The sequence below is a fragment of the Nerophis lumbriciformis genome, linkage group LG05, assembly GCF_033978685.3.
Source record: "Nerophis lumbriciformis linkage group LG05, RoL_Nlum_v2.1, whole genome shotgun sequence".
Classification (NCBI taxonomy): Eukaryota; Metazoa; Chordata; class Actinopteri; order Syngnathiformes; family Syngnathidae; genus Nerophis; species Nerophis lumbriciformis.
In genome coordinates this window covers 11899705-11926168 of record NC_084552.2, presented here as the reverse complement: position 1 = coordinate 11926168, position 26464 = coordinate 11899705, and the positions used below count along the sequence as shown (strand labels likewise).

The 26464-nt window shown below is 42.0% G+C and overlaps 1 protein-coding gene across 1 annotated transcript; it reads left to right on the top strand.

Annotated features, from left to right (window-relative positions):
* Nucleotides 1–6623: 6623 nt before the first annotated feature.
* apex1 (APEX nuclease (multifunctional DNA repair enzyme) 1) lies at nucleotides 6624–17201 on the top strand. The gene is made up of 5 exons (XM_061961271.2): nucleotides 6624–6850; nucleotides 13630–13752; nucleotides 13816–13982; nucleotides 14046–14238; nucleotides 16492–17201. Exons 2-5 carry the CDS (start codon nucleotides 13692–13694, stop codon nucleotides 17004–17006), a joined length of 936 nt encoding a protein of 311 aa, XP_061817255.2. The 5' UTR covers nucleotides 6624–6850; nucleotides 13630–13691; the 3' UTR covers nucleotides 17007–17201.
* The last annotated feature ends 9263 nt before the right edge of the window (nucleotides 17202–26464 follow it).

Genomic DNA, 26464 nt, shown 5'->3' with positions numbered 1-26464 from the left:
TTCTTGAATAAAAAAGAAAGTAAAACAATATAAAAACAGTTACATAGAAACTAGTATTTAATGAAAATGAGTAAAATGAACTGTTAAAGGTTAGTACTATTAGTGGACCAGCAGCACGCACAATCATGTGTGCTTACGGACTGTATCCCTTGCAGACTGTATTGATATATATTGATATATAATGTAGGAACCAGAATATTAAAAACAGAAAGAAACAACCCTTTTGTGTGAATGAGTGTGAATGGGGGAGGGAGGTTTTTTGGGTTGGTGCACTAGTTGTAAGTGTATCTTGTGTTTTTTATGTTGATTTAATTAAAAAATAAAAAATAAAAAAATAAAAAGATACAGATAGTAAAAAAACCGATACCGATCATTTCCGATATTACATTTTAAAGGATTTATCGGCCGATAATATCAGCAGGCCGATATTATCGGACATCTCTACTGAATACCACTGATTTTCACGCGTTTTTTTGTCATACATGTAGCTATGATAAAAGACACATGTTTTATTATTCATAGTTTGCTTAACAGTAATAGAATATTCTTATATGCTATAAGTGACCAGATCAAAACTGGGAATAAAATCCCAGAGAAGGGTAAAAAACGGTCAGCTATTTTTAAATTGAAGAAACAATATGATTAGGTTATATATACATGCTACATAAACAATGTATGAATACATTAGATATCTATATATCTTATAGACTGTATCTCTGTTGCTGCAGCAGCAGAGAGTTTATTCTGTCTTGACACTTTGTATTGATATTTTCTATTACATTCTTCCCTTAAATGATCATGTTTACAGTCATTGTTTTATATGTATTTTTTATGTATGTCACTTTGGATAAAAGCGTCTGCCAAATACTTCAACATAAACATATATAAACACCTGAAAGTCTTTATATCAGCTAAAACCACCAATCTGTTTCACTGGATTCAGTATAAAACCAAATTCTGTCTTACCCAACAATGTTAGTATTTGAATATTGTTACTTGAAGACTTATTCCTGGTTACAATTATACTGTTAAGAAAGTATTGTCGTATGCTTTGCCTAAAATGAGAATGCATCATAATCAGGGGCGGCTGGTGAATTTTGTTTTAGGTGTGGCTGAAAGTTTGTAAAGCAAACCCATCCTCCCACAGGATGTAAGTGTCTCTATTAGTTATAATGAAGAGAAAATAGAACATTTCATAGGTTTGCAGAGAACTATATACAATATGCACACTTTTACCCCTGTTGGCTTTTACAATCTTTATCTTCATCATTTATTTAAACTTTAGGTTATTCATGTATGACATTTTTAAATTTAATTAACTTTAATGACAAGCAATTCTATTATGGTCATACTCTTGTTTGCTAGTGGCTACAATTTCAGTACTATTGAAGATCTTTGCTCCTTCTCAACTCTGTGGTAATATTCTTTTCGCAAAATACAACCAATATTACGTTAATGTTAAATCTTACTTGTGAAAAGTAATCCCCCCGATTCCTATTTTCAACAGTCCGCTCATTTGAGCAGGAAAACGCTGAACACCATCTTTGTTTTCTACCTGTCAACTGTCAGTTTAGCATCTTTGTTTTCTACCTGTCAACTGTCAGTTTAGCATCTTTGTGTTCTACCTGTCAACTGTCAGTTTAGCATCTTTGTTTTCTACCTGTCAACTGTCAGTTTAGCATCTTTGTTTTCAACCTGTCAACTGTCAGTTTAGCATCTTTGTTTTCTACCTGTCAACTGTCAGTTTAGCATCTTTGTTTTCTACCTGTCAAATGTCAGTTTAGCATCTTTGTTTTCTACCTATCAACTGTCAGTTTAGCATCTTTGTTTTCTACCTGTCATTTGTCAGTTTAGCATCTTTATTTTCTACCTGTCAACTGTGAGTTTAGCATCTTTGTTTTCTACCTGTCAACTGTCAGTTGAGCATCTTTGTTTTCTACCTGTCAACTGTCAGTTCAGCATCTTTGTTTTCTACCTGTCAACTGTCAGTTTAGCATCTTTGTTTTCTACCTGTCATTTGTCAGTTTAGCATCTTTATTTTCTACCTGTCAACTGTCAGTTTAGCATCTTTGTTTTCTACCTGTCAACTGTCAGTTTAGCATCTTTGTTTTCTACCTGGCAACTGTCAATTTAGCATCTTTGTTTTCTGCCTGTCAACTGTCAGTTCAGCATCTTTGTTTTCTACCTGTCATTTGTCAGTTTAGCATCTTTATTTTCTACCTGTCAACTGTCAGTTTAGCAGCTTTGTTTTCTACCTGTCAACTGTCAGTTTAGCATCTTTGTTTTCTACCTGGCAACTGTCAGTTTAGCATCTTTGTTTTCTACCTGTCAACTGTCAGTTTAGCATCTTTGTTTTCTACCTGTCAACTGTCAGTTTAGCATCTTTGTTTTCTACCTGTCAAACTATCAGTTTAGCATCTTTGTTTTCTACCTGTCAAACTATCAGTTTAGCATCTTTGTTTTCTACCTGTCAACTGTCAGTTTAGCATCTTTGTTTTCTACCTGTCAACTGTTAGTTTAGCATCTTTGTTTTCTACCTGTCAACTGTCAGTTTAGCATCTGTGTTTTCTACCTGTCAACTGTCAGTTTAGCATCATTGTTTTCTACCTGTCAACTGTCAGTTTAGCATCTTTGTTTTCTACCTGGCAACTGTCAGTTTAGCATCTTTGTTTTCTACCTGTCAACTGTCAGTTTAGCCTCTTTGTTTTCTACCTGTCAACTGTCAGTTTAGCATCTTTGTTTTCTACCTGTCAACTGTCAGTTTAGCATCTTTGTTTTCTACCTGGCAACTGTCAGTTTAGCATCTTTGTTTTCTACCTGTCAAACTGTCAGTTTAGCATCTTTGTTTTCTACCTGTCAACTGTCAGTTTAGCATCTTTGTTTTCTACCTGTCAACTGTCAGTTTAGCATCTTTGTTTTCTACCTGTCAAACTGTCAGTTTAGCATCTTTGTTTTCTACCTGTCAAACTGTCACTTTAGCATCTTTGTTTTCTACCTGTCAACTGTCACTTTAGCATCTTTGTTTTCTACCTGTCAACTGTCAGTTTAGCATCTTTGTTTTCTACCTGGCAACTGTCAGTTTAGCATCTTTGTTTTCTACCTGTCAACCGTCAGTTTAGCATCTTTGTTTCCTACCTGTCAACCGTCAGTTTAGCATCTTTGTTTTCTACCTGTCAACTGTCAGTTTAGTATCTTTGTTTTCTACCTATCAACTGTCAGTTTAGCATCTTTGTTTTCTACCTGTCATTTGTCAGTTTAGCATCTTTGTTTTCTACCTGTCAACTGTCAGTTTAGCATCTTTGTTTTCTACCTGTCAACTGTCAGTTTAGCATCTTTGTTTTCTACCTGTCAACTGTCAGTTTAGCATCTTTGTTTTCTACCTGTAAACTGTCAGTTTAGCATCTTTGTTTTCTACCTGTCAACTGTCAGTATAGCATCTTTGTTTTCTACCTGTCATTTGTCAGTTTAGCATCTTTGTTTTCTACCTGTCATTTGTCAGTTTAGCATCTTTGTTTTCTACTTGTCAACTGTCAGTTTAGCATCTTTGTTTTCTACCTGTCAACTTTCAGTTTAGCATCTTTGTTTTCTGCTTGTCAACTGTCAGTTTAGCATCTTTGTTTTCTACCTGTCAAATGTCTGTTTAGCATCTTTGTTTTCTACCTGTCAACTGTCAGTTTAGCATCTTTGTTTTCTACCTGTCATTTGTCAGTTTAGCATCTTTGTTTTCTACCTGTCAACTGTCAGTTTAGCATCTTTGTTTTCTACCTGTCAACTGTCAGTTTAGCATCTTTGTTTTCTACCTGTCAACTGTCAGTTTAGCATTTTTGTTTTCTACCTGTAAACTGTCAGTTTAGCATCTTTGTTTTCTACCTGTCAACTGTCAGTATAGCATCTTTGTTTTCTACCTGTCATTTGTCAGTTTAGCATCTTTGTTTTCTACCTGTCAACTTTCAGTTTAGCATCTTTGTTTTCTGCTTGTCAACTGTCAGTTTAGCATCTTTGTTTTCTACCTGTCAACTGTCAGTTTAGCATCTTTGTTTTCTACCTGTCATTTGTCAGTTTAGCATCTTTGTTTTCTACCTGTCAACTGTCAGTTTAGCATCTTTGTTTTCTACCTGTCAACTGTCAGTTTAGCATCTTTGTGTTCTACCTGTCAACTGTCAGTTTAGCATCTTTGTTTTCTACCTGTCAACTGTCAGTTTAGCATCGTTGTTTTCTACCTGTCAACTGTCAGTTTAGCATCTTTGTTTTCTACCTGTCAACTGTCAGTTTAACATCTTTGTTTTCTACCTGTCAAATGTCAGTTTAGCATCTTTGTTTTCTACCTATCAACTGTCAGTTTAGCATCTTTGTTTTCTACTTGTCATTTGTCAGTTTAGCATCTTTATTTTCTACCTGTCAACTGTCAGTTTAGCATCTTTGTTTTCTACCTGTCAACTGTCAGTTTAGCATCTTTGTTTTCTACCTGTCAACTGTCAGTTTAGCATCTTTGTTTTCTACTGTCAACTGTCAGTTTAGCATCTTTGTTTTCTACCTGTCATTTGTCAGTTTAGCATCTTTATTCTCTACCTGTCAACTGTCAGTTTAGCATCTTTGTTTTTCTACCTGTCAACCTGTCAGTTTAGCATCTTTATTTTATACCTATCAACTGTCAGTTTAGCATCTTTTTCTACCTGTCAACCTGTCAGTTTAGCATCTTTGTTTTCTACCTGTCAACCTGTCAGTTTAGCATCTTTATTTTCTACCTATCAACTGTCAGTTTAGCATCTTTTTCTACCTGTCAACCTGTCAGTTTAGCATATTTGCTTTCTACCTGTCAACTGTCAGTTTAGCATCTTTGTTTTCTACCTGTCAACTGTCAGTTTAGCATCTCTGTTTTCTACCTGTCAACCTGTCAGTTTAGCACATCTTTGTTTTCTACCTGTCAACTGTCAGTTTAGCATCCTTTTCTACCTGTCAACCTGTCAGTTTAACATCTTTTTCTACCTGTCAACCTGTCAGTTTAGCATCTTTGTTTTCTACCTGTCAACCTGTCAGTTTAGCATCTTTATTTTCTACCTATCAACTGTCAGTTTAGCATCTTTTTCTACCTGTCAGTTTAGCATCTTTGCTTTCTACCTGTCAACTGTCAGTTTAGCATCTTTGTTTTCTACCTGTCAACTGTCAGTTTAGCATCTCTGTTTTCTACCTGTCAACTGTCAGTTTAGCATCCTTTTCTACCTGTCAACCTGTCAGTTTAACATCTTTTTCTACCTGTCAACCTGTCAGTTTAGCATCTTTATTTTCTACCTGTCAACTGTCAGTTTAGCATCTTTTTCTACCTGTCAACCTGTCAGTTTAGCATCTTTGTTTTCTACCTGTCAACTGTCAGTTTAGCATCTTTGTTTTCTACTGTCAACTGTCAGTTTAGCATCTTTGTTTTCTACCTGTCATTTGTCAGTTTAGCATCTTTGTTTTCTACCTGTCAACTGTCAGTTTAGCATCTCTGTTTTCTACCTGTCAACTGTCAGTTTAGCATCCTTTTCTACCTGTCAACCTGTCAGTTTAACATCTTTTTCTACCTGTCAACCTGTCAGTTTAGCATCTTTATTTTCTACCTGTCAACTGTCAGTTTAGCATCTTTTTCTACCTGTCAACCTGTCAGTTTAGCATCTTTGTTTTCTACCTGTCAACTGTCAGTTTAGCATCTTTGTTTTCTACTGTCAACTGTCAGTTTAGCATCTTTGTTTTCTACCTGTCATTTGTCAGTTTAGCATCTTTATTCTCTACCTGTCAACTGTCAGTTTAGCATCTTTGTTTTTCTACCTGTCAACCTGTCAGTTTAGCATCTTTATTTTATACCTATCAACTGTCAGTTTAGCATCTTTTTCTACCTGTCAACCTGTCAGTTTAGCATCTTTGTTTTCTACCTGTCAACCTGTCAGTTTAGCATCTTTATTTTCTACCTATCAACTGTCAGTTTAGCATCTTTTTCTACCTGTCAACCTGTCAGTTTAGCATCTTTGCTTTCTACCTGTCAACTGTCAGTTTAGCATCTTTGTTTTCTACCTGTCAACGTCAGTTTAGCATCTCTGTTTTCTACCTGTCAACCTGTCAGTTTAGCACATCTTTGTTTTCTACCTGTCAACTGTCAGTTTAGCATCCTTTTCTACCTGTCAACCTGTCAGTTTAACATCTTTTTCTACCTGTCAACCTGTCAGTTTAGCATCTTTATTTTCTACCTGTGAACTGTCAGTTTAGCATCTTTTTCTACCTGTCAGTTTAGCATCCTTGTTTTCTACCTGTCAACTGTCAGTTTAGGCTGCTCGCCGGCTCCGCGTCACCACTTCAAGATGGCGGCCGAATTTCTCGCGTCACAGCAGCCAATGCTGCGCCTACTACCAAGGACCACAACAGTGGGCGCTGATTACTTGCCTGAATCGACACACTCAAGTGTTCAACAACCACACACGAATCCACGCAAATATTTACTCCACGGTACCTGTTATGATTTAATGTATTTGTTAATAAACCCTCGTGGGTGGATATTTTTAAGATGGGGGGGAATAATTTAGTCATTTCTTTCAGGCATAGACGAGGACGTCAAAATTGGAAAACGCATGTGTTCAATGTAATATAGTGCGTTTTTGCAATATTTACGGACTATAAATGATTGAAGCGTCCTATTTATTCGCTCCTCATAGCACAATTTGGCTGTTTTGCTTACTTTTTTTTTTTTAGGTCATTTGTGTTCAGACGTATGTTAGCTCCCTCCGTTCGTCCCTCCCCATTGTGAGCGCCTTGCACGAACCCTGAGGGAGTGACTTAAGAGCAGCGCTGGTCTGTGATTTGCATCCTGCTTAAAGTCCAAGTAAGGATATTTGCATGGGTTTATGAAAATGAATCTTATTCCCGGTTGCGATATTAGTACTTAGTTAGCAGCTAACGTGCTAAATTCGCCGTCAAAGTCTCCATTCATTCCCTGCAGGAGGCCGCAGTCTTTGTTACAATGGAATGCTAACATTAGCATAGCGTGATCAAATCTTGCAAAAGCCACCGAGCGGTTTTATAGCTTTGCGAGACCGTCCATAAGTTAACACGGCCTCTGGTTTTGTCATGTTTCTATTCACGCAGGCTGCTTCTGCAGCATTGCAACGTGCAGCTATTTAGTCACATTCCAAAACCTTTTGTGTTCTGCAAAAAGATGCAAAGTAGACTAAAGTAGAAATATTCCCTGCTTAATACCAATGGGAACTACAATATAATATTCCCTGCACAATACCAATGGGAACTATAATAGAATATTCCCTGCACAATACCAATGGGAACTAGAAGAGGCCATTCCTGAAGGAATTGAGTGCGAATGCACCAATGCTGAAGAAGTGAAATGCTGACAGAATGTAGCATGAATGTAAGAATAGTTTGCATGTAGAAATGGTTTAAATGTTGAAGTCGTCTACACGCTGAAGCGGTTTGAATTTCCAGGAAAACCGGAATTTGGTTTGGAACTTGGGGAAATTGTTAGTATGAATTTCCAGGATGAGCGGAATGTGTTGATGTTGGAATGGTTTGAATAGGTTGAGAAATGTGGGAATTGTGCAACGTGGAAAAATGTCCCATTCGTTTTGATGGGAACTTCCTGGAAATTTGGGGGAAAACGGGATTTTTTTGAAAATGATTAGGAGCATGAATGTCCTGAATGAGCTGAATTGGTTGGTGTTGGAATTGTTTAAATCAGGCAAGAAATGTTGAAGTGGTAAATGGTATTAGGGAATTTTTTGAGAAAATCTGGAATTTTTTTGAACTCGGAAAAAGGGTAGTTTGTATTTCCAGAATGGGTTGAAGAATGTGGGAATTGTGGAAGTTTGAAAAATGGCCAATTCATTTTGAATGGAGAAAATGCACACACAAAAAAAGTAATTTGGGAAATCCGGGAATTTTTTTTAGATTTGTTGAAGTGGAGCACACAATTCCTGAACAGGCTGAATATTTTGAAGTTGGAACGGTTTGAATCAGATGAAAAGTGTGGGAATTGTGGAACTTTGAAGAATGTCCCATTCATTTAAACTGGAATGTCAGAAAAAATGGGGAATTTCGGGAAAAACGGACAATTGTTTTGAAAATCCATCCATCCATCCATCTTCTTCCGCTTATCCGAGGTCGGGTCGCGGGGGCAGCAGCCTAAGCAGGGAAGCCCAGACTTCCCTCTCCCCAGCCACTTCGTCCAGCTCCTCCCGGGGGATCCCGAGGCGTTCCCAGGCCAGCCGGGAGACATAGTCTTCCCAACGTGTCCTGGGTCTTCCTCGTGGCCTCCTACCGGTCGGACATGCCCTAAACACCTCCTTAGGGAGGCGCTCGGGTGGCATCCTGACCAGATGCCCGAACCACCTCATCTGGCTCCTCTCGATGCGGAGGAGCAGCGGCTTTACTTTGAGCTCCCCCCGGATGACAGAGCTTCTCACCCTATCTCTAAGGGAGAGCCCCGCCACCCGGCGGAGGAAACTCATTTCGGCCGCTTGTACCCGTGATCTTGTCCTTTCGGTCATAACCCAAAGCTCATGACCATAGGTGAGGATGGGAACGTAGATCGACCGGTAAATTGAGAGCTTTGCCTTCCGGCTCAGCTCCTTCTTCACCACAACGGATCGATACAGCGTCCGCATTACTGAAGACGCCGCACCGATCCGCCTGTCGATCTCACGATCCACTCTTCCCTCACTCGTGAACAAGACTCCGAGGTACTTGAACTCCTCCACTTGGGGCAAGATCTCCTCCCCAACCCGGAGATGGCACTCCACCCTTTTCCGGGCGAGAACCATGGACTCGGACTTGGAGGTGCTGATTCTCATCCCAGTCGCTTCACACTCAGCTGCGAACCGATCCAGTGAGAGCTGAAGATCCTGGCCAGATGAAGCCATCAGGACCAAATCATCTGCAAAAAGCAGAGACCTAATCCTGCAGCCACCAAACCGGATCCCCTCAACGCCTTGACTGCGCCTAGAAATTCTGTCCATAAAAGTTATGAACAGAATCGGTGACAAAGGGCAGCCTTGGCGGAGTCCAACCCTCACCGGAAACGTGTCCGACTTACTGCCGGCAATGCGAACCAAGCTCTGACACTGATCATACAGGGAGCGGACCGCCACAATCAGACAGTCCGAAACCCCATACTCTCTGAGCACTCCCCACAGGACTTCCCGAGGGACACGGTCGAATGCCTTCTCCAAGTCCACAAAGCACATGTAGACTGGTTGGGCAAACTCCCATGCACCCTCAAGGACCCTGCCGAGAGTATAGAGCTGGTCCACAGTTCCACGACCAGGACGAAAACCACACTGTTCCTCCTGAATCCGAGGTTCGACTATCCGGCGTAGCCTCCTCTCCAGTACACCTGAATAGACCTTACCGGGAAGGCTGAGGAGTGTGATCCCACGATAGTTAGAACACACCCTCCGGTTCCCCTTTTTAAAGAGAGGAACCACCACCCCGGTCTGCCAATCCAGAGGTACTGCCCCCGATGTCCACGCGATGCTGCAGAGTCTTGTCAACCAAGACAGCCCTACAGCATCCATAGCCTTAAGGAACTCCGGGCGGATCTCATCCACCCCCGGGGCCTTGCCACCGAGGAGCTTTTTAACTACCTCAGCAACCTCAGCCCCAGAAATAGGAGAGCCCACCACAGATTCCTCATGCACTGCTTCCTCATAGGAAGACGTGTTGGTGGGATTGAGGAGGTCTTCGAAGTATTCCCTCCACCGATCCACAACTTCCGCAGTCGAGGTCAGCAGAACACCATCCGCACCATACACGGTGTTGGTAGTGCACTGCTTCCCCTTCCTGAGGCGGTGGATGGTGGTCCAGAATCGCTTCGAAGCCGTCCGGAAGTCGTTTTCCATGGCTTCCCCGAACTCCTCCCATGTCCGAGTTTTTGCCTCCGCGACCGCTGAAGCCGCACACCGCTTGGCCTGTCGGTACCTGTCCGCTGCCTCAGGAGTCCCATGAGCCAAAAGAACCCGATAGGACTCCTTCTTCAGCTTGACGGCATCCCTCACCGCCGGTGTCCACCAACGGGTTCTAGGATTACCGCCACGACAGGCACCAACTACCTTGCGGCCACAGCTCCAATCAGCCGCCTCGACAATAGAGGTGCGGAACATGGTCCACTCGGACTCAATGTCCAGCACCTCCCTCGTGACATGTTCAAAGTTCTTCCGGAGGTGGGAATTGAAACTCTCTCTGACAGGAGACTCTGCCAGACGTTCCCAGCAAACCCTCACAATGCGTTTGGGCCTGCCAGGTCTGTCCGGCATCCTCCCCCACCATCGCAGCCAACTCACCACCAGGTGGTGATCGGTAGAAAGCTCCGCCCCTCTCTTCACCCGAGTGTCCAAAACATGAGGCCGCAAATCCGATGACACAACTACAAAGTCGATCATAGAACTGAGGCCTAGGGTGTCCTGGTGCCAAGTGCACATATGGACACCCTTATGCTTGAACATGGTGTTCGTTATGGACAATCCGTGACGGGCACAAAAGTCCAATAACAAAACACCACTTGGGTTCAGATCCGGGCGGCCATTCTTCCCAATCACGCCTCTCCAGGTTTCACTGTCGTTGCCAATATGAGCGTTGAAGTCCCCCAGTAGAACGAGGGAATCACCCGGGGGAGCACTCTCAAGTACTCCCTCGAGTGAATCCAAAAAGGGTGGGTACTCTGAGCTGCTGTTTGGCGCGTAAGCGCAAACAACAGTCAGGACCCGTCCCCCCACCCGAAGGCGGAGGGAAGCTACCCTCTCGTCCACCGGGTTGAACTCCAACATGCAGGCTCTGAGCCGGGGGGCAACAAGAATTTCCACCCCAGCCCGTCGCCTCTCACTGCTGGCAACGCCAGAGTGGAAGAGAGTCCATCCCCTCTCGAGAGAACTGGTTCCAGAGCCCTTGCTGTGCGTCGAGGTGAGTCCGACTATATCCAACCGGAACTTCTCTACCTCGCGCACTAGCTCAGGCTCCTTCCCCCCCAGCGAGGTGACGTTCCACGTCCCAAGAGCTAGCTTCTGTAGCCGAGGATCGGACCGCCAAGTGCCCTGCCTTCGGCTACCGCCCAGCTCACATTGCACCCGACCTCTATGGCCCCTGCTATGGGTGGTGAGCCCATTGGAGGGGGGACCCACGTTGCCTCTTCGGGCTGTGCCCGGCCGGGCCCCATGGGGACAGGCCCGGCCACCAGGCGCTCGCCATCGTGCCCCAACTCCGGGCCTGGCTCCGGAGGGGGGCCCCGGTGACCCGCGTCCGGGCGAGGGAAATCTGAGTCTCGGTTCTTGCATTTCCATAGAAGTCTTCGAGCTGCTCTTTGTCTGATCCCTCACCTAGGACCTGTTTGTCTTGGGAGACCCTACCAGGGGGCATGGAAGCCCCCGGACAACATAGCTCCTAGGATCATTGGGACACGCAAACTCCTCTACCACGTTAAGGTGGCAGCTCAGAGAGGAGAAAATGGTAAAAAAAAAACTTGAATAGTCTGAATGAGTTGAAATGGTTGGTGTTGAAATTTTTCAAATCGGTGGAGAAATGTTTAAGTAGTAACATGTTGAAATGGTATGGAATTTCGGGAAAACTGGGAATTTTTCCAGTTCAAAAAACAACTTCGTTTTTTTGTCCTGATTAAGAGGAATGTTGTGACGGTTGAAATGCATTGAAAAATGTGGAAGGAGTAGTCACCAGAAAAAAGGGTGGAAATAGGTCTTTGGAAAATCAGGAATTCTGGAAAATCCTGGAATTTGTATTAACTTGGATAAAGCGAAGTTTGAATTTCCAGAATAGTGGAATGTGTTGAAGGTGGAATGGTTTGAATGTGGGAATTGTGGAAGTTTGAAAAATGGCCAATTCGTTTTGAACAAAGAAAATCCCCCCCCCCCCCCCCCAAAAAAGGAATTATGGGAAATCCGGGATTTCTTTTTAGAATTGTTGAAGTAGAGCACACAATTCCTGAACAGGCTGAATATTTTGAAGTTGGAACAGTTTGAATCAGATGAAAAATGTGGGAGTTGTGGAACTTTGAAAAGTGTCCCATTCTTTTCAATGAGAATTTCCAAAAGAATTGGGAATTTTGGAAAAGAGCGAATTTTTTTGAAAATGGTAAAAAAAAAACTTGAATGAGTTGAAATGGTTGGTGTTGACATTTTTCAAATCGGTGGAGAAATGTTGAAGTAGTAACATGTTGAAATGAGAAATGGTATTACGGAGTTTCGGGAAAACCGGGAATTTTTCCAGTTCAAAAATCGACTTGGTTTTTTTGTCCTGATTAAGAGGAATGTTTTGACGGTTGAAATGCGTTGAAAAATGTGGAAGGAGTAGTTGCCAGAAAAAAGGGTGGAAATAGGGCTTTGGAAAAGCAGGAATTCTGGAAAATCCTGGAATTGTTATTAACTCGGATGAAGGGAAGTTTAAATTACCAGAATGGTGGAATGTGTTGAAGGTGGAATGGTTTGAATGGGTTGAAGAATGTGGAAATTGTGGAAGTTTGAAAAATGGCCAATTCATTTTAAATGAAAAAAATGTCCTAGAATTCTGGGAATTTTTTTTTAGAATTGTTGAAGTAGAACACACAATTCCTAAACAGGCTGAATATTTTGAAGTTGGAACGGTTTGAATCAGATGAAAAATGTGGAAATGGTGGAAGTTTGAAAAACAGCCAATTCATTTTAAATGGGAAAAATGTCCTGGAAAACCTGAAAATCTGGGAATTTTTGGAATTTGTCAAGGGAAAGCCCACGATTCCCGAATAGGCTGAACAGTTTGAAGTTGGAACGGTTTGAATCTGGTGAAAAACGTGGAAGGTAGAGCGCGCCAAAATCTGAAGAAGAAGAAGAAGAAGAAGAATTAAAGCTGCAAGCAGCAATGGACGCGACCAACTTTGAGGGCTCATGAAATCCAAACCGGAGCAGTAATTAAAACCCTTTCATCAACTTTTAATCAGAAGGGTTCAATCTCTCTCCTGTGCTAATCTGAAGCCGACACGACAAACGCGCTCAGAGGAGATAATGTTTGAAAAAAGGTGACTTTTGTTTTGAAGGGGGAATTGCAAACTTCCTGTTGATTTTTGCTGGGGGTTGTCAATACATGAAATGTAGGTCTAAGTAAGCCCTACAGAGAGGTTTTTGTTTCATGTCTCTACGACATTTGTACTGGGAGTTACAGGCAGTTTTGTCTGTTTTCTTCCTATGGGACGCTAGAGTGCAATTTTGAGTTTTGGGGTGTGGTTTTTTAATTAGATCGCAATTTTCGCCAGTCCTGATGTGTGTGTCCAGTTTGGTGAGTTTTGAAGCATGTTAAGGGGGTCAAATTACAGCTCAAAGAGGCGGCGGTATAATAATAAAACGCTAGAAATACAATAGGGTTCTCTGTCCCAAAGGGACTCGGTCCCTAATAAATAGATGAATTTTGGTGTAGAAAAGCATATGTGTGAATGCTTTGGAGCATTCACACAATTACAATAGAGTATTTCCTGCACAATAGCAATGGGAATTACAATATGATCACATATCTTGAGGTTGTGCAGGGAATGAAAAGCCTCAAGTTTGCACAGTTTCGTGGACTATTGCGACGTGAGAACCTGATTTCTGATGAACCCTTCCCTCCCTCTCTCCTCAGCGGCGCTGGTGCGGTTGTGTGTGCGTGTGGTGGGTCTACGGAGTCTGTTTTCAAGGTCAAGCATGAAAAGAGGCAAGAAGGCAGCGGAGGCGACCGTAGAAGAGGACAATGACGCCGCCACTGGTAGTGCAAGACGCACGTTCCGATGAGACGCGAGATTGTCTTACATGCTTTTTCGCCTTGCAGAGACTTCGGCAAAGAAAGCGAAGAAGACGAAGGAACCGGAAGCTCCTATCTTGTACGAAGACCCGCCTGACAAAATGAGCAGCAAGGACGGACGCGCCGCCAACATGAAGATCAGCTCCTGGAACGTGGACGGCCTGAGGGCCTGGGTGAAGAAGAACGGCCTGGATGTGAGTCGGTTGGGATGAAAATCCGCAAAGCTTTTCCTTGCTGACACTTCTCTCTCCCTCCAGTGGGTGCGTGAGGAGGATCCAGACGTCCTGTGCCTGCAGGAGACCAAGTGTTCGGAGAAGAACCTGCCCGCCGAGATCACCTCCATGCCCGAGTACCCGTACAAGTACTGGTGCGTGTCGGACGAAAAGGAGGGCTACAGCGGCGTGGCCATGCTCTGCAAAACCGAGCCCGTCAAGGTCACGTACGGCATCGGTGAGCCATCTTTGTCTTTATATGGTGATCAGTAAGAATAGTGCTGGGCGACATGGAAAAAAATGTATACCACGATATGGCTATGGTACGCTTTCAGTTCTATGAAAAATCTAACATACATGACCACTTACCTTTTTTCTCACCTTATTTGCATTAGTCTTGTTCACGAGTGAGGGAAGAGTAGATCGTGAGATCGACAGGCGGATCAGTGCGGCGTCTTCAGTAATGCGGACGCTGTATCGATCCGTTGTGGTGAAGAAGGAGCTGAGCTGGAAGGCAAAGCTCTCAATTTACCGGTTGATCTACGTTCCCGTCCTCACCTATGGTCATGAGCTTTGGGTTATAACCGAAAGGACAAGATCGGAAATGAGTTTCCTCCGTCGGGTGGCGGGGCTCTCCCTTAGAGATAGGGTGAGAAGCTCTGTCATCTGGGAGGAGCTCAAAGTAAAGCCGCTGCTCCTCCACATGGAGAGGAGCCAAATGAGGTGGTTCGGGCATCTGGTCAGGATGCCACCCGAACGCCTCCCTAGGGAGGTGTTTAGGGCACGTCCGGGGGAAAACCCAGGACACGTTGGGAAGACGTGAGGAGGGATGATGCTCAAAACCGGTTTTCCCGGTTGTTCGATAAGAAAAGAACTGAGTCCTCAGACTCGAACCCCTTTTTGAGAACCGGTACCCGTTATCGAGACCACTATAGTAAAGAAAAATAGTTGGTTCTTTATTCGAATCCCTTCCCACAGGAAATGCCCTGTGAGACGCAACGCTATGCCCATTTGATTGTAGACTCTTACTGACACCTTGTGGCGATATAAAAATACTACGCGTCATTAGTTTGGGCACTTCCGGGTTGAGACAATTGAGAAGTAGACAAGTTGTGTTAGCTCCTACAAGCCTTGGAAAAGATAAGTCTGTAAGTAAACTGTTTAAATTGTTTATATAACTCACTGAGCACCTGCTGATTGGGCTGGGCATTGCTCTGGTGTATCGTCATATTCGTAAGACGATGGCAGCCACTCAAGGAGCCCAAAGGCTGTTCGTCGCAATGGAAGGCTTGGGCCGGGCTGTGGGATCACAGACTGGGGCGATTTCTGAACTGAATCGCAAGATGGATCACACCATGGAAAAGCTGGTTGAAAGGGAAAAATTGGATATGAGAGCCAGCATGGACGAATAGAACAGACAAGCCATTGTAATGCCTGCTCGCGGAAAAACAAAAATCCTAATCTATGATTTGACTCCCTCGAATGGCCTTGACGCTGCAACAACAGGAGCAGGCTATTCTGAAAACATCCCCCGAGGACTCCTCAATGATGGACGCTTTTGACCTCCCTCCCTCCTCAACGACACCTGGAGTCGAACTTTTGCTTGCATGCAGAACGGCCCCAGGCCTATGGACACTACATCAACACACTCAAGACAATGGGCATATACACACACCCTCCCACTCCCCCACCCCACGCCTTCACCACCGCTTGATTCCCCTTCAGGGGGATGGACGGCTGGCAGCGCTTCATAGCAGCAGTCGACCTCCAGGGTTCCCCCCTCTGTTGCGAGTTGTCGTGATTATATGTAACATGTTTATGTGTGCATGGCATGGAGGTTTTTTCCCACTCCAGACTAGGCCCCCTTAGGAGATTGTATTTTTTTACTCATCTTCTTCCGCAGCGTTTTACCTTTTTCCCATCTTTTACGGGGCGCCTCGTGGCGACCCATCAGCGTTCCTGTTCTGTAACCCTGTTCACTGTTTTGTTTGTCTAATCTTGAACGGGTTTGTGCTGAAAACAGTTTCGTTGTACTTGTGCAATGACAATAAAGTCCTATCCTATCCTATCTAGTGGACACATTTAGAACAGCAGTTTCTTTCATTCAAAAATTTCGGCTCATTTTTATACTTTGTGAACTGATCCCGCGGGCCGGATAAAACCTGATCGTGGGCCGTACGTTTGACACCCCTGGAAAAGTGTGATTCATCAGTCCGGAGAAGGCGTTTCCACTGCTCTAGAGTCCAGTGGCGACGTGCTTTACACCACTGCATCCCACGCTTTGCATTGGACTTGGTGATGTATGGCTTAGATGCAGCTGCTCGGCCATGGAAATCTAATTAAGCGATTCTTTGGCGGACTACTAGTGGTACACGTACCACAGTTAAAGAATCACTGGATTAGAGGTTGAGCTCTGGTCCTAAGATTTTATTGGCCCCATTAGTATTTTGAAGTCCACCTGTAACACACACCTTGTGCTCCCATCCCCCAGGCAAAGAGGAACACGACAAGGAGGGCCGTGTCATCACCGCCGAGTTCCCCACCTTCTACCTGGTGACCGCCTACGTGCCCAACGCCAGCAGGGGCCTGGTGCGCTTAGACTACCGCAAAACCTGGGACGTGGACTTCCGCTCGTACCTGAGCGAGCTGGACATGCAGAAGCCCCTGGTGCTGTGCGGCGACCTCAACGTGGCCCACCAGGAGATCGACCTGAAGAACCCCAAGGGGAACAAGAAGAGCGCCGGCTTCACCCCGGAGGAGCGCGAGGGCTTCGGCCAGCTGCTGGAGGCGGGCTTCGTCGACAGCTTCCGCGAGCTCTACCCCGAGCAGGCCAACGCCTACACCTTCTGGACCTACATGATGAATTCCAGGGCCAAGAACGTGGGCTGGCGGCTGGATTACTTCGTGCTGTCGTCCTCTCTGGTGCCGGCGCTGTGCGACAGCAAGATCCGCAACAAGGCCATGGGGAGCGACCACTGCCCCATTACACTGCACATAGCGGTGTAAATTAGTAGTTCCCATGCCACCTCAGCACCAAACTGCCATTGTTTTCCCTCAAATCAAGCCGTTAACAAATGTTTCTCTGGTTGTCATGTGTGATAGTCTTTGTCTGTGCTGCTGCTGACCTTTATAAAACATACTGATGCATTTTCTCTTGTAATCTTCAATCACTCTTCAATAAAATCTGATTTATAAAGCCAATCTGAGTTATTTGAGCCCCAATTGTTTGATACAACCTTTAAAGGGGAACATTATCACAATTTCAGAAGGGTTAAAACCATTAAAAATCAGTTCCCAGTGGCTTATTTTATTTTTCGAAGTTTTTTTCAAAATTTTACCCATCACGCAATATCCCTAAAAAAAGCTTCAAAGTGCCTGATTTTAACCATCGTTATATACACCCGTCCATTTTCCTGTGACGTCACACAGTGATGCCAATACAAACAGAGCAAGGTATAGCGACATTAGCTGGGATTCAGACTCGGATTTCAGCAGCTTAACACTGTCTGATAAGATAATTACTAACAACTATGAAGTAGGTTTACAGCATATGAAATACATTTGGCAACAACATGCACTTTGAGAGTTCAGACAGCCCATTTCAGGCACGCTAAGAACATATATTTTTCCACGATTTCAGCACTCAAGTTAACCATACCTAAATAGACACAAAATACTGCATTACACAAGACTACCCGAATGTACTCGAATGATTGAAAAAAATTAATGTTTTTAAGCTAAATTATTGGTAAACACAGTTTATGTATAATAATTTACGTAAAACCGCAAGTAATGAATAAAGTTTTCATCAATTAATATATTCTGTAGACATACCCTCATCCGATCCCTTTTCCTGAAAGCTGATCTGTCCAGTTTTGGAGTTATTGTCAGCAGGCCAGGGAAGCTCGGGTCGATATTCTTCTCTTGATCATCTTCGGTGGCATAAGGGACGGTGTGAGCCAAGACATCCAGGGGGTTTAGCTCGCTCGTCTGCGGGAACAAACTGCCGCCATTGCTTGCCGTGCTACCGAGGACCTTTGTCCCTGAATTGCTCACACACTCCGGCAGATTCAATGGGGGTCTGGCGGCAGATTTCTTTGACTTTATCGTTGGAAATGCATCTGCTTTGAGTGTCGCAGGATATCCACACATTCTTGCCATCTCTGTCGTAGCATAGCTTTCGTCGGTAAAGTGTGTGGAACAAACGACTGACCATTTCGTCGGCTTTCCCCACACCCTCGTATTTTGAACAAATTTCGTCCAATTTCTTGCCACTTTCGCATCTTTGGGCCACTGGTGCAACTTGAATCGTCCCTGTTCGTGTTGTTACACCCTCCGACAACACACCGACGAAAGTGAGAAAAAGGCGGATTGCTTCCCGATGTGACGTCACGTTGTGACGTCATCGCTCCGAGAGCGAATAATAGAAAGGCGTTTAATTCGCCAAAATTCACCCATTTAGAGTTCGGAAATCGGTTAAAAAAATATATGGTCTTTTTTTCTGCAACATCAAGGTATATATTGACGCTTAAGTCAGTATTAGGACACTGACTTTCTTTCCGATCCCTTACCAAGTCAAATTCAGGCTGATATCGGCGATACCGATCTGATACTTTGTGCAAATATACCTAACATGGCTGCTAGATTGAAAAAAAAAAGACACAGGTCTAAAAAAAACGACACTGAAAATACAAGAAAAAGCTAACATTCTTCTTACTAAAATGTGTGACGTCTGTAGGAGTGTTTCCACGCATATTTGTATGTGCTATTGTAATGTAGTCAAGCTAGCGTCGTTAGCATTAGCTAATATGCTAACACGTTTACGAGTGTCTAAAAAAACGACACTGAAAATGTAAGAAAAATAGAGCAGAAAATTACAATACAATAAGAAAAAGCTCATTCTTACTTACTAAATCGTCCCATGCGTGATGTCTGTAGGAGTGTTTCCACGCATATTTGTACGTGCTATTGTAATGTAGTCAAGCTAGCGCCGTTAGCATTAGCTAATATGCAGAATCATATTGTAATAAGAAAAAGCTAACATCTTACTTACAATTCTTAAAGTCCCATGTGTGATGTCTGTAATGTAGTTAGCATTAGCTAATATGCTAACACGTTTACGAGTGTCTAAAAAAACGACACTGAAAATGTAAGAAAAATAGCAGAAAATCACAAAGTAATAAGAAAAAGCAAATTCTTACTTCCTAAATCGTCCGATGTGTGATGTCTGTCGGAGTGTTTCCACGCATATTTGTACGTGCAATTGTAATGTAGTCAAGCGTTGTTAGCATTAGCTAATATGCTAACACGTTTACGAGTGTCTAAAAAAACGACAGTGAAAATGTAAGAAAAACCGAGCAGAATCATAACGTAATAAGAAAAACCTAACATCTTACTTATAATTCTTACTTACTAAAGCGTCCGATGTGTGATGTCTGTAGGAGTGTTTCCAATCATGCATATTTGTACGTGCTATTGTAATGTAGTCAAGCTAACGTCATTAGGATGAGCTAATATGCTAACACGTTTACGAGTGTCTAAAAAAACGACACTGAAAATGTAAAAAAAATAGCAGAAAATCACAAAGTAATAAGAAAAAGCAAATTCTTACTTCCTAAATCGTCCGATGTGTGATGTCTGTCGGAGTGTTTCCACGCATATTTGTACGTGCTATTGTAATGTAGTCAAGCGTTGTTAGCATTAGCTAATATGCTAACACGTTTACGAGTGTCTAAAAAAACGACACTGAAAATGTAAGAAAAACCGAGCAGAATCGTAACGTAATAAGAAAAAGCTAACATCTTACTTATAATTCTTACTTACCAAAGCGTCCGATGTGTGACGTCTGTAGGAGTGTTTCCACGCATATTTGTACGTGCTATTGTAATGTAGTCAAGCTAGCGTCGCTAGCATTAGCTAATATGCTAACACGTTTACGAGTGTCTAAAAAACGACACTGAAAAAAATGTAAGAAAAACCGAGCAGAATCATAACGTAATAAGAAAAAGCTAACATCTTACTTACAATTCTTACTTACTATAGCGTCCCATGTGTGATGTCTGTAATGTAGTCAAGCTAGCGTCGTTAGCATTAGCTAATATGCTAACACGTTTACGAGTGTCTAATAAAACGACACTGAAAATGTAAGAAAAATAGAGCAGAAAATCACAATACAATAAGAAAAAGCTAGTTCTTACTTAATAAATCGTCCCATGTGTGATGTCTGTAGGAGTGTTTCCACGCATATTTGTACGTACTATCGTAATGTAGTCAAGCGTTGTTAGCATTAGCTAATATGCTAAAACGTTTACGAGTGTCTAAAAAAACGACACTGCAAATGTAAGAAAAACCGAGCAGAATCATAATGTAATAAGAAAACGCTAACATCTTACTTACAATTCTTACTTACTATAGCGTCCCATGTGTGATGTCTGTAGTGTAGTCAAGCTAGCGTCGTTAGCATTAGCTAATATGCTAACACGTTTACGAGTGTCTAAAAAAACGACACTGAAAATGTAAGAAAAATAGAGCAGAAAATCACAAAGTAATAAGAAAAATCTAATTCTTACTTACTAAATCGTCCAAGTGTGATGTCTGTAGGAGTGTTTCCACGCATATTTGTACGTGCTATTGTAATGTAGTCAAGCTAGCGTCTTTAGCATTAGCTAATATGCTAACACGTTTACGAGTGTAAAAAAACTACACTGAAAATGTAAGAAAAATAGAGCAGAAAATCACAAGAAAAAGCTAATTCTTACTTACTAAAGCGTCCGACGTGTGATGTATGTAGGAGTGTTTCCACGCATATTTGTACGTGCTATTGTAATGTTGTCAAGCTAGCGTCGTTAGCATTAGCTAAAATGCTAACACGTTTACGAGTGTCTAAAAAACGACGCTGAAAATGTAAGAAAAACCAAGCAGAATCATAATGTAATAAGAAAAAGCTAACATCTTACTTACAATTCCTACTTACTATAGCGTCCGATGTGTGATGTCTGTAGGAGTGTTTCTACGCATATTTGTACGTACTATCGTAATGTAGTCAAGCGTTGTTAGCATTAGCTAATATGCTAACACGTTTACGAGTGTCTAAAAAACGACACTGAAAATGTAAGAAAAACCGAGCAGAATCATAACGTAATAAGAAAAAGCTAACATCTTACTTACAATTCTTACTTACTATAGCGTCCCATGTGTGATGTCTGTAATGTAGTCAAGCTAGCGTCGTTAGCATTAGCTAATATGCTAACACGTTTACGAGTGTCTAAAAAACGACACTGAAAATGTAAGAAAAACCGAGCAGAATCATAACGTAATAAGAAAAAGCTAACATCTTACTTACAATTCTTACTTACTATAGCGTCCCATGTGTGATGTCTGTAATGTAGTCAAGCTAGCGTCGTTAGCATTAGCTAATATGCTAACACGTTTACGAGTGTCTAAAAAAACGTCACTGAAAATGTAAGAAAAATAGAGCAGAGAATCACAATACAATAAGAAAAAGCGTTGTGTGATGTCTGTAGGAGTGTTTCCACGCATATTTGTACGTACATTTGTAATGTAGTCAAGCGTTGTTAGCATTAGCTAATATGCTAACACGTTTACGAGTGTCTAAAAAACGACACTGAAAATGTAAGAAAAACCGAGCAGAATCATAAAGTAATAAGAAAACGCTAACATCTTACTTATAATTCTTACTTACTAAAGCGTCCGATGTGTGATGTTTGTAGGAGTGTTTCCACGCATATTTGTACGTGCTATTGTAATGTAGTCTAGCTAGCGTCATTAGCATTAGCTAATATGCTAACACGTTTACGAGTGTCTCAAAAAACGACACTGAAAATGTAAGAAAAACCGAGCAGAATCATAATGTAATAAGAAAAAGCTAACATCTTACTTACTATAGCGTCCCATGTGTGATGTCTGTAATGTAGTTAAGCTAGCATCGTTAGCATTAGCTAATATGCTAACACGTTTACGAGTGTCTAAAAAAACGACACTGAAAATGTAAGAAAAATAGAGCAGAAAATCACAATACAACAAGAAAAAGCAAATTCTTACTAAAGCGTCCGATGTGTGATGTCTGTAGGAGTGTTTCCACGCATATTTGTACGTGCTATTGTAATGCAGTCGAGCATTGTTAGCATTAGCTAATAAGCTAACACGTTTACGAGTGTCTAAAAAAACGACACTGAAAATGTAAGAAAAATAGAGCTGAAAATCACAAAGTAATAAGAAAAAGCAAATTCTTACTTACTAAACCGTCCGATGTGTGATGTCTGTAGGAGTGTTTCCACGCATATTTGTACGTGCTATTGTAATGTAGTCAAGCTAGCGTCATTAGCATTAGCTAATATACTAACATGTTTACAAGTGTCTGTGTTAGTATTATTAACTTACAATGATTATTTTTGTATTATTTCAGTTTCACAAATTCCTCAGTATTGAGTCTGTTTAGCTGATTGGAGAGCCAGCTTGCCAAGATCCCTTACCAAGTCAAATTCTGGCTGGTATCGCCGATACCGATCTGATACTTTGTGCAAATATACCTAACGTGTCTGCTAAATTTGATCAAAAACATACGTCTAAAAAACGACACTGAAAATGTAAGAAATAGAGAGCAGAAAATCAAAAGAAAAAGCTAACATTTTTAAACCAATAGTATACTTTGTCACCTATAACAAAGATTTGTCTTTAAATTTGAGCATTTTCAATTTTTTTTTAGCATTTTATTCTTTTAAATAAAAATATTAAAATAACCCCTTCCATACTTGACTTTTCAGCATGGAAAAAGTTTAAATATTAAAAGATCTTAATATGAAAATAAAATATCCTTCAAATATAAACAAAGTTTAGTTCATTAAAAAATACAATTTGGTGTGTCCAGAAAAAAATCGATTTCCAAAAGAATCGTGATTCTTTTAAGGATTCTTTAATCGATTCAAAAGAAATCTATCTAAAAAAAAATTATATATTTTTTATATTTAATTTTTATGTTTCCTGTCCAGCCACTCAGACAAATGATATAGTTGATGAAGATGATCTATATCTGCTGTATACATTTACTTAGAAAATAAGAGTTGGATACTTTATTTGTATTTAACTTTATTAAATGTTTGGCTAGAATTTTATTCAACAAAACCAGTTTTCTTTAAAGTAATATAGACATTTATCAGAGATGTTTATCTATTTTATGGAGGAATTTAGTTAATCATACAAACCGTTTCCATATTAGTTGGGAAATTGTGTTAGATGTAAATATAAACGGAATACAATGATTTGCAAATCATTTTCAACCCATATTCAGTTGAATATGCTACAAAGACAACATATTTGATGTTCAAAGTCATAAACATTTTTTTGTTGCAAATAATCATTAACTTTAGAATTTGATGCCAGCAACACGTGACAAAGAAGTTGGGAAAGGTGGCAATAAATACAGATAAAGTTGAGGAATGCTCATCAAACACTTATTTGGAACATCCCACAGGTGAACAGGCAAATTGGGAACAGGTGCGTGCCATGATTGGGTATAAAAGTAGATTCCATGAAATGCTCAGTCATTCACAAACAAGGATGGAGCGAGGGTCACCACTTTGTCAACAAATGCGTGAGCAAATTGTTGAACAGTTTAAGAAAAACCTTTCTCAACCAGCTATTGCAAGGAATTTAGGGATTTCACCATCTACGGTCCGTAATATCATCAAAGGGTTCAGAGAATCTGGAGAAATCACTGCCCGTAAGAAGCTAAGCCCGTGACCTTCGATCCCTCAGGCTGTACTGCATCAACAAGCGACATCAGTGTGTAAAGGATATCACCACATGGGCTCAGGAACACTTCAGAAACCCACTGTCAGTAACTACAGTTGGTCGCTATATCTGTAAGTGCAAGTTAAAACTCTCCTATGCAAGGCGAAAACCGTTTATCAACAACACCCAGAAACGCAGTCGGCTTCGCTGAGCCTGAGCTCATCTAAGATGGACTGATACAAAGTGGAAAAGTGTTCATGTGGTCTGACGAGTCCACATTCCAAATTGTTTTTGGAAACTGTGGACGTCGTGTCCTCCGGACCAAAGAGGAAAAAAACCATCCGGATTGTTATAGGCGCAAAGTATAAAAGCCAGCATGTGTGATGGTATGGGGGTGTATTAGTGCCCAAGACATGGGTAACTTGCACATCTGTGAAGGCGCCATTAATGCTGAAAGGTACATACAGGTTTTGGAGCAACATATGTTACCATCCAAGCCACGTTACCATGGACGCCCCTGCTTATTTCAGCAAGACAATGCCAAGCCACGTGTTACATCAACGTGGCTTCATAGTAAAAGAGTGCGGGTACTAGACTGGCCTGCCTGTAGTCCAGAACTGTCTCCCATTGAAAATGTGTGGCGCATTATGAAGCCTAAAATAGCACAACGGAGACCCCCGGACTGTTGAACAACTTAAGCTGTACATCAAGCAAGAATGGGAAAGAATTCCACCTGAGATGCTTCAAAAATGTGTCTCCTCAGTTCCCAAACGTTTACTGAGTGTTTTTAAAAGAAAAGGCCATGTAACACAGTGGTGAACATGCCCTTTCCCAACTACTTTGGCACGTGTTGCAGCCATGAAATTCTAAGTTAATTATTTGCAAAAAAAAAAGAAAGTTTATGAGTTTGAACATCAAATATGTTGTCTTTGTAGCATATTCAACTGAATATGGGTTGAAAATGATTTGCAAATCATTGTATTCCGTTTATATTTACATCTAACACAATTTCCCAACTCAAATGGAAACGGGGTTTGTAGAACTGGCACCAATTATTTTAAAAAAAAGTATTGATTTTGAATCGAGAAATGATTCTGAATCGAATCGTTACCCCCAAGAATCGAATTGAATGGTGCCCAAAGATTCAAAAATTACAACAACCACAATAAATGCTGGTAAATGTGTAACTGAACAATACTATTTTTGTACAGGCAGAATTTTTAACACTACAATCACATTTTAATTCTTCTTGCAAACCCCAAAAGCAGTGAAGTTGTCACGTTGTTTAAATGGTAAATAAAAACAGAGTACAATGATTTGCAAATCCTTTTCAACTTATATTCAATTGAATCGACTGCAAAGACAAGATATTTCATGTTCACACTGAGAAACTTCATTTTTTTGCAAATAATCATTAACTTGGAATTTAATGGCAGCAACACATTGCAAAAAAGTTGGCATATACCACTGTGTTACATGGCCTTTCCTTTTAACAACACTCAGTAAAGGTTTGGGAACTGAGGAGACACATTTTTGAAGTGGAATTCTTTCCCATTCTTGCTTGATGTACAGCTTATAAGCTTCAATCAATCAATCATCAATCAATGTTTACTTATATAGCCCTAAATCACAAGTGTCTCACATCAATATAGCCCTAAATCACAAGTGTCTCACATCAATATAGCCCTAAATCACAAGTGTCTCACATCAATATAGCCCTAAATCACAAGTGTCTCACATCAATATAGCCCTAAATCACAAGTGTCTCACATCAATATAGCCCTAAATCACAAGTGTCTCACATCAATATAGCCCTAAATCACAAGTGTCTCACATCAGGGCAAGAAAAAACTCAACCCAATGGGATGACAATGAGAAACCTTGCCCGACTCCCTCTGCAGATGGATCAATGACTTCCTGACGGACCGTAGACAGCATGTGCGGCTGGGGAAGGTTGTCTCGGACAGTCGGACCAGGAACACTGGTACTCCTCAGGGCTGTGTACTCTCCCCCTGGCTCTTCTTCCTGTACACAAACTGCTGCACCTCCAGTCACCAGTCCGTAAAGCTCCTCATCGGGCTCATCTCGCCTACAGGAGAGAGTTGGACCAACTGGCGTCCTGGTGCAGCCTCAACAACCTGGAGCTGATCACAGACCTCAGGAAAGTCACAACCCCACCCTGATGGACTCTCCCAACCTCCGTCTCCATCGTGGACTCCTTCCGTTTCCTGGGCACCACCATCACCCAGGACCTCGAGTAGGAGCCGGCCATCAAGAAGGCCCAACAGAGGAAACTTAAGGTGCCGACCGAGATTCTGGTGCAGTTCTACTCGGCCATCATCGAGTCCATCCTCAGTCCTCCATCACCGTGTGGTTCCCCGGCGCCACAGTCCGGGACAAGCATCCACTGCGGCGCACCGTACATGCTGCTGAGAAGGTGATTGGCTGCAGTCTCACATCCCTCCAGGACCTGTTCTCCTTCGGGACCAGGGTCGGATCACAGCTGACTCTCCTCACCCTGGACACAAACTATTCTCCCTTCTCCCCTCAGGCAGGAGACTACGGTCCATCCAGACCCACACCTATATATCCATCCATCCATCCATCTTCTTCCGCTTATCCGAGGTCGGGTCGCGGGGGCAGCAGCCTAAGCAGGGAAGCCCAGACTTCCCTCTCCCCAGCCACTTCGTCCAGCTCCTCCCGGGGGATCCCGA

What these genes read in the sequence shown, in the direction of transcription:
- apex1 (XM_061961271.2), top strand. Translation starts at nt 13,692, where the DNA reads ATGAAAAGAGGCAAGAAGGCAGCGGAGGCGACCGTAGAAGAGGACAAT. An exon ending in GGACAATGACGCCGCCACTG is followed by an intron (nt 13,753 to 13,815) that starts GTAGTGCAAGAC and finishes TTCGCCTTGCAG; the next exon opens with AGACTTCGGCAAAGAAAGCG. An exon ending in TGAAGAAGAACGGCCTGGAT is followed by an intron (nt 13,983 to 14,045) that starts GTGAGTCGGTTG and finishes CTCTCCCTCCAG; the next exon opens with TGGGTGCGTGAGGAGGATCC.